The sequence below is a fragment of the Catharus ustulatus genome, chromosome 25, assembly GCF_009819885.2.
Source record: "Catharus ustulatus isolate bCatUst1 chromosome 25, bCatUst1.pri.v2, whole genome shotgun sequence".
NCBI classification, from domain to species: Eukaryota; Metazoa; Chordata; class Aves; order Passeriformes; family Turdidae; genus Catharus; species Catharus ustulatus.
The window spans coordinates 2,347,560-2,359,599 of NC_046245.1; the positions used below are offsets into that span (position 1 = coordinate 2,347,560).

Here is a 12,040-nt window from a genome sequence, read left to right on the forward strand (position 1 = left end):
GAATTCTGGAATGGTTTGGGGTGGAAAGGACCTCAAAGCCCATCCCTGGCTGTTGGTGTGGGCAGGATCACGAGCCCAGGACTTTTCTGGGGGACACAAACGTCCTCCCCCACGTTACGATGAGGAGCTCCCGGTAAATTCCCAAATTTTAGGACAAATCAGTGGGGAATTATCCTTGAACAAGGATCTGAACACACCTGGAAACCTCAGCTCTTCTGTTTGCTCATCGAGCAGGTTATGGGAGCATCAACAACTAAAAAGAAGGGAATGATCCCATTTCCCAATCCAGGGGTGATCCCATGCCCTGATCCCGCTGGGAATTGCGGGGGATCGCCCTCTCCGTGGTACGTACACTCCAGAGGCGATGCATTCCAGCAGGAGATCCATGCCTCGGAGAACCATCTGGCTGCTGGAGGTTCCGTAGGGATACATGAAGCTGGGAGTGGTTTCCGTGATCCCTCGGGCTGGAATCAGCGGGAAGAGAAGGAAAAATGAAAACAAAACAAAACAAAACAAAAAATAAAGAAAACAAAACACGGGGGCTTTTAAAAGTTTCTGGGAATTCATTGAGGGTTTTACCTCCTCATCCTGGGATTCTGAACTCACAGGGAAAGGGAAAGGGAAAGGGAAAGGGAAAGGGAAAGGGAAAGGGAAAGGGAAAGGGAAAGGGAAAGGGAAAGGGAAAGGGAAAGGGAAAGGGAAAGGGAAAGGGAAAGGGAAAGGGAAAGGGAAAGGGAAAGGGAAAGGGAAAGGGAAAGGGAAAGGGAAAGGGAAAGGGAAAGGGAAAGGGAAAGGGAAAGGGAAAGGGAAAGGGAAAGGGAAAGGGAAAGGGAAAGGGAAAGGGAAAGGAAAGGAAAGGAAAGGAAAGGAAAGGAAAGGAAAGGAAAGGAAAGGAAAGGAAAGGAAAGGAAAGGAAAGGAAAGGAAAGGAAAGGAAAGGAAAGGAAAGGAAAGGAAAGGAAAGGAAAGGAAAGGAAAGGAAAGGAAAGGAAAGGAATGGAATTTGGGATTGAAAAAAGAAAGGGGAGAGAGAGGAAGTTGGGTGGGCAGGGAGGAGAAGGAGCAGCAGAGGGAGCTGATGGTTGAGGATTCCTCATTCCTGCTTTTCCTGCCCCCCCCTGCCTCTGGAAAATGGGCTGGAACCAGATGGAATTGGGAATATTGATGGATGTAACACATAACGAAGGACAGCAGGGAAAATGGGCATGGGAAGGGTTTATTCAGACCCAGAGCTGCTTTTCCACAGAAATCTCTGGGATATGGAACATTCCTGGGGCTGCAGCAGCACCAAGGAGGTTTTCCAGCTTTCCTGGAGGCCTGGAAGGATAATTCCCCTTGGAAAGGAACAATTCAACCACCAAAATGACCCATTTAGGGTTGGACAGGGAAAAAAACAAAGGGAAGACACGAGACAATTCCCTACAGATCCACACACAGTGAAGGCCTCTTTGCAGGGGGAAAAAAATTAATTATTCATGGAAAAAATTCCATTAAGAAGTGGAATGATTGACCTAGATGTGGATGAGTGAGGACAAAACAGGATGAGATGGGCGGGAAAGCAGCGGTAGCAGGGTTGGAAGTTATGGGATTAGGAAAGGGATGGGATGGGATGGGATGGGATGGGATGGGATGGGATGGGATGGGATGGGATGGGATGGGATGGGATGGGAACAGGGACACAAAATTCCTGGAAAGATCCATGGGGACAGACCATCCCTAGGCTGGAGCAGGATTTAGGATGTTGCCCCAAAATTTCCTTGGCTCAATGAGTGGGAAGCAACCAGGATTTGGGGAATTTTGGGAAACTTCCAGAGCTGTGGCAGGGGAAGGAGGAGGGGAGTGAGGACGGGGACTCTTCCTGGAATTTCCACCTTAGGGAAGGAAAACCCAACCCCAGAACTGATCCGTGGAATCCTTGGAGTTGGTTCCACACCCACGGGCTCCACGTGCACTCCCAGTTTGTTAATTATGGATTAATGGATTAATTAATTATGGATTTATGGATTACCAGGGCAGGAAAATCTCGACTTTATCCCACAGTTCTCTGGGTCTGTTTGCATCCCTGCTCCCAGGGAAATTCTCATTCCCAGTTAAACCAGCTCAACCCATCCCAGGGCAGAGCTCCCAAACCTCCACCACAACTGGGAGCTTCTCCCATCAAATCAGAAAAGTGGGAATTCATTATTTTATCAGCCAAGATTGGCTTTGATCAGGATTTATTCCCACTCCAGATCTCGTAGGATAACTGGAAGTGCTAAGAGGAGCAAGCTGGATTTTACAAGCCTGTATTAATGATGGCAATTAAAAGTCAGGGGGATTAATTAGTACCCTCCTGATTTTAATGAACCTAAGGACAGCATGGAAAAAAACTGGTTTTTGCCTCAGCACAGCACCATTAATAAATAATAATTAATAAATAATAAATAGAAATTATTAAATCATAAATAGACATTAATAAATCATAAATATTTTGCTGTTTCTAACAGGGAGCAGCCAGAAACTCCCTCAGCAACAAAGGCTCTGAGCATGTGGAAGTTCCAGCTGGAAGTGTCAAGGTTTTTCTCATCCCTCTGGATGGATCCAAGCTGGAAAAATAAATCCTGGGGTTGTTTATTTCAGCTTAAAAATCAACTCTGCTCCCAAGCTTGGCTGTGAGCTGGGATCAGCCCAGAAATATCCAGTTCTCATCCCAGAGCTGCCCAAAATTCCTCCATCAGCTCTGTTTTCCAGGGATGTGCCCATCCTGACACATCCCAGTTGCTCAGCCCCGGCACAGCCAGGCTCAAACATCTCAGGTTTGCCAGAAAAAGAGAGGAAAAGGGGCAAAACAGGGTTTTAATTCCATTAAAAGGGGAAAAAATTGAAATCTGCTAATGAAATATTCCATTTATCCTTTTGGGTCGTTTTTCCCCGATAATCACAACCAACTTGTCCATGGAATTCTGGAATCATCACTCCACGCTCTGGGGACAAGGGGTGGGTGACACTTCCTGTGGTTATCCCGGCCCTGGAGAGGAATTTGGGAGAAGTGTCCCCCAAATCTCCTGTGCTCCACATCCCCACCAGCAGATCCCACATTCCCAAGCTCAGGAACGTGCTGGGAATGGCATTCACAGCCTTCCAGAGCCCTTTTCCAGCTGCCTCTGGAGCTGAGCCAGGAATCAGCACCCCAAGGAAGAACAGCCAAGAGCCCCAAATCCCCCAAAAACCTCAAATCCTTGGGATTCACATCCCTCTCCAAAATCCCGAAACTTCCATCATTTCCAGCCAGGTCATTCCAGGGAGCAACCAGGAAAGGGTCTGAGGATACGAATTATTATCCCCAGTTCATTAATTATTGAGTTAATTAAGGCCCGGGTTGTAGAGCAGGTCTGCACAGGGGTGGGAGAGGGGGATCTGGATCCTCTGGAGCCAGGAAGTTTTCCAGGGAATGTCACAACACAAACAGCAGGAAGTTTCTGCTGTGCACCCATGAAACAGAATGGGATTGTGTGGATAAAATCCCATTTTCCTGATAGAGTGACTTAAAATCCCTTTTCCAGGAAGAAAGTTATCCAACAGGAAATCCAGGAGCCCAGGAAAACTCTCCACTGGAATTCCCTCTGTCCCTGTCCCATCTCTTGTCCCCTCCCTTCCAGGTGGTTGATACCGCTCCCACCCAAGCGGATTTTGCTGAAAATCCCTTTTTTTACCCATTTTCCCAAGGATTTCCAGACTCTCCAGCCCATTCCAGGTGGATTCCATTGCAGAGAGCCTTTCCCAGCTCCTCAGCATGCCCCAAACCCTCCTGCTCCCTGTGCCAGGATCCCAAAGTCCCTCTGGGATGGGTTTTGTGCCCTGGGCTGTGCCAGACCCTGGATTTCCCTCCAGGACACGGTGGGGACAACAAGGGACATTCCCAAAGCTCCCAAAAGCAGCAGGAGGGGCAGGAAGTGAATCCTGTCTGGATCTGGGAGCAGTTGGAATCCTTGGTGGTTTTTTTGGAGACATTCCCTGTGCTCCCAAACCAACCCCATCTCCTGCTCCCTAAAATCCCTCAGTGCTGCCCTTGTCATCCCAACACATCCCTGACAATCCCAACCCATTCCCAGGGCAGCCCATCCTGGGGTTTTTGTGCCTGAAGCATCTTTTAGGATTTTGGGATGGGATTCTCCCAGAAGGGGTAGAATCCAAAGGGAATTTTCTTCCCAGATTCAGGATTTTGGGATAGGTTTCTTGAGCAGGAACAGAATCCAGAGGGAATTCCCTGCCCAGATTCAGGATTTTGGGATGGGCTTCTCCCAGCAAGCACAGAATCTGAAGGGAATTCCCTGCCCAGATTCAGGATTTTGGGATGGGATTCCCCCAGCAGGAGTAGAATCCGGAGGGAATTTCCCATCCCAACAAAGGACAGGAGGATGTGGAAGCATCCAGAACGTGTCCAACCTCTCTGCACAGAAATCACCCAGATTTCAGGAAAATATTCCCCAATTCCAAACATTCCTCATTTTCTTCCCTCTTTTTACCCCTGCCTGAGTTCAGCTGGAAATGCCAGGAATGCTCCCTCTGGAAATGCTTCTTCTGGAGACACAGAAAAGAGAGGTGAGGATCTGATTTAAATCCTGAGCTTTGCTGAAGACAGGACAGGAGGGACCAAACTCAGCTCAACCACATCCTATAAACCCCAAACCTCCCAAGCTGGGCTTAACTCGCTTAAACCTCGCCCAGCAGAAAGGAGGAACTTTGTGGGGTTTTATTCCGATAAATTTTGGCAAAGCTGAGGCCACGACGGGGACACAGCAACAGCAAAGGGGACACGGGCAGGAAATGGGGTCAGTGGGGTTAGGCGGGGCTGGGTTAAGCCGGGACTCCCAAAGCCAGCGTCACTCACCGCGGTACATGGCGGGGGAATTTCCTAAAGACGTTTCGTTATGGGACTTCTCTGCAATTAAACAAAACACCGTGAGCAGCGCGGGGGAGGCGGGGACAGCGTGGGAGGGGGACACGGGAATTCCAAAAAAACAGCCAGGATGGGGACATGGGGACATTCCAAAAACCAGCCAGGGTGGGGACACAGGAATTCCAAAAAAATAGCAAGGACAAGGGACACGGGAATTCTCAAAAAAACAGCCAGGATGGGGACATGGGGAATTCTCAAAAACCACCAAGGTAGGACATGGCAGAGGACACGAGAATTCCCAAAAAACAATCAGGATGGGGATGCAGGGACATCCCAAAAACCAACAAGGACAGGGGACAGGGGGAATTCCCTAAAAACAGCAAGGACAGCCAGGATGGGACATTGGGAATTCCCAAAAAAACACTAAGGACAGGACAAGGCGAAGGACATGAGAATTCCCAAAAAACAGTCAGGAAGAGGGACACAGGGAATTCCCAAAAACCAACAAGGACAGGGGACATAGGGAATTCCCAAAAAACATCAAAGGATGGGGAAGGGGACATGGGGACATCCCAAAAAAACAGCCAGGATGGGGACACAGGGAATTCCGAAATCCAGCAAGGATAGGACAGGGCAGGGGACATGGGGACATCCCAAAAAACCAGCCAGGACAGGACAGGCAGGAGCAGGGAAGGGATCCAAAAGCACTCAGAGCGCGGCACCTTCCAGGACAAACACAGCCAGGAACAGCAGGAAAAGGAGCTGATTTCCCTCTCCAAAGGGTGAGAAGAGCTAAAAGTGTGGGAACTGTGGAGTAAATATTTCCTTGGAATTTTTTTTCTCTTTGGAATCATTGGGGAAACCTCAAAATTGGAGCAATTTGGAGGGGGAAATCGCCCCCTTCCAAAATGTAATGGATAAATAATTTTTTTTGGGGGGATCCAAAATTTTTAAGGAATCTGGGAGGCTCCTGGGGTGGAATTTGCCTCTGATCCCACAGCAGTTGTTTCTCAAGGAGAACTGGAAGAGGATTTGATTTTCCAAGGGCTGGGAGTGAAGGGAGGTGGGGACACCTGAGGGGAGCAGGGGTGGGGGGAGCTCAAATCCATGAAAATCCACCAGGATTTCATCCAGGTTTCTCCCAGAGCAGCATAAACACGTCAGGGTGAGCCCTTGGAGGCTCCAAACCCCACAGATCTTTGTTTGCCGGGATTTTTTCCAAAAATAAATGCTGGGATTTTCTTTGCCCAGCTCTGCAGACAGACAAATATTGGGAATTCACAAATAATATCGGGAATTTACAAACAATATCCGGAATGAGCAAGCTGCCCACATTCCCATCACTGGAATTCCAGCACTGAAATGATTTAAATCCCTGATTCTCTACTCCAGGTTTGCACAGAGGAGGAGCTGTTACACCGAGGTGGAAAACACATCACTCCCAGGTCACTTTCATCACATCCCCGCTCATTCCAGCTGCCAGGAAATCAAATGAAATTCCAAAAAACCACCAGCACCTCCTGGCTGGGAATTCTGGGAATTCTGGGAGTGGGTGGAAGCTCCTGCCCAGTGATGGTTGATGTCCACCGAGAATTTTGTCACCTCTGTGACAGCTCAGGGTTCTCGTGTCCCTAAAATCGGCGCCATTCCCTCTTCCAGAGTCACCCCCAGTGCGCCAGGAATTCCTTTTCCTTCAGGAATTCTCATTCCTGGCAGAGTCTGGAGCCAGCAGAAAGGTCTGGAGAGAGCCCCTGGTGTCCCCTCATCGGTGCTCAGTGGGGACACGTGGGCATCCTGAGTGTCCCACCAGGTTCCAGAGGATCCCACTGGATCCAGAGGCTTCCACCAGATTCCAGAGGCTCCCACTAGATTTCAGAGGATCCCGCTGGATTCCAGAAGCTCCCACTGGATCCCAGAGGATCCCACCAGATTCCAGAAGCTCCCACTGGATTCCAGAGGCTCCCACCAGATTCCAGAAGCTGCCACTGGATTCCAGCGGATCCCACCAGATTCCAGAGGATCCTGCTGGAAACTGGAAGCTCCCACTGGATTCCAGAGGTTCCCACTGGATTCCAGAGGATCCCACTGGGTTCCAGAGGATCCCACCGGATTCCAGAGTATCCCACCAGATTCCAGAAGCTCCCACTGGATTTCAGAAGCTCTCACTGGATTCCAGAAACTCCCACTGGATTCCAGAAGCTCTCACTGGGTTCCAGAGGCTCCCACCAGATTCCAGAGGCTCCTGCCTTCCTGGAGGCAGTTCCCGGAGCAAAGGAGGCCCAGGAATGTCCACAGCCACATTCCATGCTCGTTTTTCCACATCCAATCCCCAGGAGCAAATCACAGCCAATTCCCTCAGAGCACGGAACAATCTCTGGATATTTTACATTTCCCTGAACGTGGTGGGAATGTGGAAACACTCCCAGTTTTATCCCAAAGATGTGGAATTGGTGATTCCTGCACCAAATCACCTCTGGGTATTTTACATTTCCCTGGAGATAGCAGGAATATTCCAGATGTGCCAAAACTCTGTGATTGATCCCGAACATACAGAATTTGTGATCCCTGCATTTCCCTGGAGATGATGGGAATGCCCCAACTGGCCTGAAACATTCCCAGTTTTATCCCAAAACAGGGATTTGGTGATTCCTGCTTCAAGTTACCTCTGGGTATTTCACACTTCCCTGGAGACAGTGGGATTGCCACATCTCTGTCAAAACATTCTCAGTTTTATCCCAAACACATGGAATTGGCAATTCCTACACCAAACCACCTCCAGAACCCTAAAACCAGGAACTCCTGGATTTCCCTGGAGATGGAGGCAATGCCTCAGCTGTGAAACACTCCCAGTTTTATCCCAAATGCACAGAATTGGCAATTCCTGGATTTCCCTGGAGATGGAGGGAATGCTCCATGTGTGAAACACTCCCAGTTTTAGCCCAAACACATGGAATTGGCAATTCCTACACCAAACAACCTCCGGAACCGTGAAACCAGGAATTCCTGCATTTCCCTGGAGATGGAGGGAATACCTCAGCTGTGAAACATCCCAAAGACACGGAATTGGCAATTCCTACACCAAACCAACTCCAGAACCCTAAAACCAGGAAGCTACAACCCCATCCCACCCCAAAACCACTGCTCCCCACCCAAACCAAACCAAACCAAACCAAACCAAACCAAACCAAACCAAACCACGTGAGTCACTCTTCCCTTGCCAGATTCCTGACCAGTAAACCCTTTGGGATAGATCCCAAACTGGTCGCCCAGTGAGCCACTTACTGGTTTTGACCTTGAGGGTGTAGGGGTTCTTCTGCTGGATGGTGTGGGTGAAGTGGAAGCGGGCGTTGCAGCTGTAGTCAGTCAGCGCGTCCTGGGCCAGCACGTTGGAGAAGTAAAGGTCCCCCTTGTGGCCCTGGGACACGCGCTTGTCCTGCGGGATCGGCTCCATGGCTGCGGGAGAACGGCGGGAATTCAGGATCCGTGGGAGTGGCGGAGGGGTGGGGTGTGTGGGGTGGGGAGTAGGGGTGGTGAGGAAGAGCCCTAAAGTAGCGGGAACGACCCTAAATTAGCAGAAAGTGCCCTAAGTTGGCGGTTATGACCCTAAACTAACAGAAACTGCCCTAAACTAACAGAAAGTGCCCTAAATTTAGTGGTTATTGCCCTAAACTAACAGAAACTACCCAAAATTATCAGAAAGTGCTCTAAGTTAGCGGCTATGAACCTAAACTAATAGCAAGTGCCCTAAATTTAGTGGTTATTACCCTAAACTAGCAGAAAGTGCCCTATATTTAGTTGTTATTGCCCTAAATGAACAGAAATGACCCTAAATTATCAGAAAGTGCCCTAAGTTAGCAGCTATGAACCTAAACTAACAGAAAGTGCCCTAAATTTAGTGGTTATTACCCTAAACTGGTAGAAACTACTCTAAACTAACAGAAACTGCCCTAAATTAGTGGTTATTGCCCTAAACTAACAGAAACTGCCCTAAATTAGAAGAAAGTGCCCTAAATTAGTGGTTATGACCCTGAATGAGCAGAAAGTGTCCTAAGTTAGCAGAAAAAAAACCCCTAAACCGCCAGTAACGACCCTAAGCTACTAAAAACTACCCTAAACTAGCAGAAAGTGCCCCAAGTTAGTGGTTATCACCCTAAACTAACAGAAAGTACCCTAAATTAGAAAAAAGTGCCCTAAATTTGTGGTTATAATCCTGAAGTACCAGTAACAACCCTAAACTACTAAAAACTACCCTAAACTAGCAGAGAGTGCCCTAAATTAGCATTAATTACCCTAAACTACTAGTAATGACCCTAAGATAGCAGCCACAAACCTAAACTAGCAGAAATGATCCTAAACTAGCAGAATCAACCCTAAACCAACAGAAAAAAACCCGAGGCTGGCAGAACCAACGGCAAACTTTCAGCCACAACCCCACCCACAGTTATTTAAAACCCCACAGGCGATGGAATTCCCCCATTCCCAGAATTCCCGGTGGGAAAGGCGCTCCCGACTCACAGCTGCTCATCCAGAAGATGACGGGTTCAGGGAGGCCAGGCGGGGGATTGCACTGCAGGCTCAGCGGGGCCCCCTCATCCACCTCGATCACATCCACCTTCTCCTTGGGCCACAGCGGAGACTCTGCCACAGAGAGCGAAGGAAAGTGAGGGAAGGAGGGAAGGAATGCTGCGGAGGGATTCCCGCTGGATCCGGCCGGGTTTCAGTGGGAAATCTGTCTAGGTGTGTGCAAAACTGCCTGGGATTCATGTCCTGAAATCCATCTCCCAAACCCACCCCTGGAATCCACATCCTTAGACTCATATCCTGAATTCCACATCCTCAATTCCCTGCCCTCAAACCCATATCCGCAAATCTACACCCTTAAATTAATCCCTCAAATCCATCCCTGGAATCCACACCCTTAAATTCATATCCTCTATTCCACACCCTCAATTCCACACCCTCAAATCCATGTCCTCAAATTCATCTCTCAAATTCATATCCCAAAATTCATCCCTCAAATCCATCCCTGAAGTCTGCACCCTTAAATTCATATCCTCAATTCCATGCCCTCAATTCCATCCCCTTATGTCCATATTCAAATCCATCCCTGGAATCCACACCCTTAAATTTGTATCCTCAAATCCACCCCTCAAATCCATACCCCCAAATTCATCCCTCAAATCCATCCCTGAAATCCATATCCTTAAATCCAGTGCCTCAAATCCATTCCCTCAAATCCATCCCAAACAATTCCCGTCAGCTCCATCCACAATCCCACTCCTTCCCTGTCTCCTGGACACACCTGGACACACCTGGAGCCGTTTGAGTACTGGATATTCCCCCCCAAACCTCCCACAGCCTTGCTCCACTTCCCAGGAATCACTCACTGGAAACCTGGAGGTGGATTTTGCTGGAAAGGGCCGTTCCAAAGTCGTTCCTGGCGAAGCACTGGTACTCGCCCTCATAGTCCTCGGGCCGGCCCCCGCTGTGGAAGTCGATGACCAAAGTCCCTGATCTCCTCCTCATGGACACCTTGGGATCCTTGGCCACGTTGAAGAACTTCCCGTTCCGCGTCCAGGAAAAGCTGGAATGGCAAGGAAAGGTGTGTTTGGAACCGTTTCCCTGGGGTGGGATGGGATGGGATGGGATGGGATGGGATCCATGGGATGGGATGGGATGGGATGGGATGGGATGGGATGGGATGGGATGGGATGGGATGGGATGGGATGGGATGGGATGGGATGGGATGGGATGGGTTGGTGGAACACCTGGAGCTCCAGAGCACCGAGGAACAGTGAGGTGAGGGCTGGGAATGCACTCACGTGGGAACGGGATTGCCTTTGGCTTCGCACTCGATGAAGATGTTATCCCTGGGATCCACAATGTAATCCTTGATGGATTGCTTGGTGATCGTAGGGGGCTGCGGCACTGCAAGGGAAGGGAAATCCGTGAGGAGCCGGGGGAGACCCCTCTGTGCCATCCTACAGCAGTTCCTGCTGGATCTCAGCTCCTTCCCCTGGTGGGTGCACGATCTGGAGGCTGAATCCTGAGGAAATTCCTCTGTATTCCCTGAATTCATCACCTCTCACAGCATCTGGACTCCTTTTAGGTACTGAGAAACCTCAATTCCCTCTCTCCCTCCCTATCTTGGTCTCATTAGGGAATGTCCCAGTTCCAGGTTCCTGTTCCCACAGGGTGAATCCAACGGGAATTCATCCTGGATCTGCAGCTCAGAAGGGGCTGGGCCACAGATCCTGAGACATTCCTGGTGCAAGGAAGAGGCTCCAGCCCCCCAGGATGGCCCCAACGGAGCTCAAACCTGGAATTAAGGAGGGCAAGGATGGAAAAAGGGACATGGGAACCCCATGGCCAGAACTCCAAACTGCAGATCCCATCTGGGATGAGGATCCAAGGCTGTTTCCTCACCCCCTGAGATCCAGGGATGCCCCCAGTTCATCAGGATGTGGGGCTGAGCCTGGCACAAGTGCCAGGAGTTGATTCCCACCCTTTTCCAAACCCAAACCCTGCAGGAAAAACTTTTCCACAGCAAACACAGCCTGGCTCCTACTCTGGGGACAGCGTGGAGAGCTGGGAGCTCTTTCCAACAAGCTCCAACATGTTCCAACATGCTCCATGCCTTTCCCAGCCTGGAAAAGTGGCTCCAATGGGCCACATCCTCCTTGTGCCACCACAGCCACCACCAGCCCCTGCTTGGGGCCCCTCGTGCAGTTTTGGGGACAAGGACACGGTCACCACCTGGAGGGAGGGGAATACTCACATTCACTCTGGATATTTGCTGTTATTCCCAAAGGGAAAGCATGGATGGAAAAAGACAGGAGGTTAATTCAGGAGCAGCCCCGTTCCCAGCTCGGCCAGAAAACAAATCCAGGGAGTTTTTGAAGGCCTTGGAAACCCTACACAAAAACCCTTTTGCTTCCAAATGTGGAGAAGAAAATCCCAAATGTGGAAAAGAAAATCCAAATGTGGGAAGAGAAAACCCAAATTTGAAGAAGACACCCCAAATTTGGGAAGAGACCCCAAATGTGAAGATGAAAATCCAAATGTGAAGGAGAAACCCCAAATGTGGAGAAGAAAACCCACATGTGGAGGAGAAAATCCAGCTGCGGAGGAGAAAACACAAATTTGGAGAAGAAACCGCAAA

General features: G+C 49.5%; 1 protein-coding gene across 24 annotated transcripts in view; it reads right to left on the minus strand.

Annotated features, from left to right (window-relative positions):
- NFASC (neurofascin) overlaps positions 1-12,040 on the minus strand; it is a 75,853-nt gene that overhangs the window by 46,258 nt on the left and 17,555 nt on the right. For 9 of the 24 annotated variants that reach the window (XM_033080349.1, XM_033080347.1, XM_033080344.1 and 6 more), the window contains exons 3-9: positions 11,657-11,674; positions 10,701-10,806; positions 10,266-10,462; positions 9,394-9,516; positions 8,161-8,331; positions 4,870-4,920; positions 353-464 (exon numbers count right to left, since the gene is read on the minus strand). In XM_033080349.1, coding sequence (XP_032936240.1) covers positions 353-464; positions 4,870-4,920; positions 8,161-8,331; positions 9,394-9,516; positions 10,266-10,462; positions 10,701-10,806; positions 11,657-11,674 — 778 coding nt within the window. The remainder of the gene's footprint in view (positions 1-352; positions 465-4,869; positions 4,921-8,160; positions 8,332-9,393; positions 9,517-10,265; positions 10,463-10,700; positions 10,807-11,656; positions 11,675-12,040) is intronic. The other 15 variants (XM_033080358.1, XM_033080354.1, XM_033080353.1 and 12 more) reach the window with 3 other exon arrangements.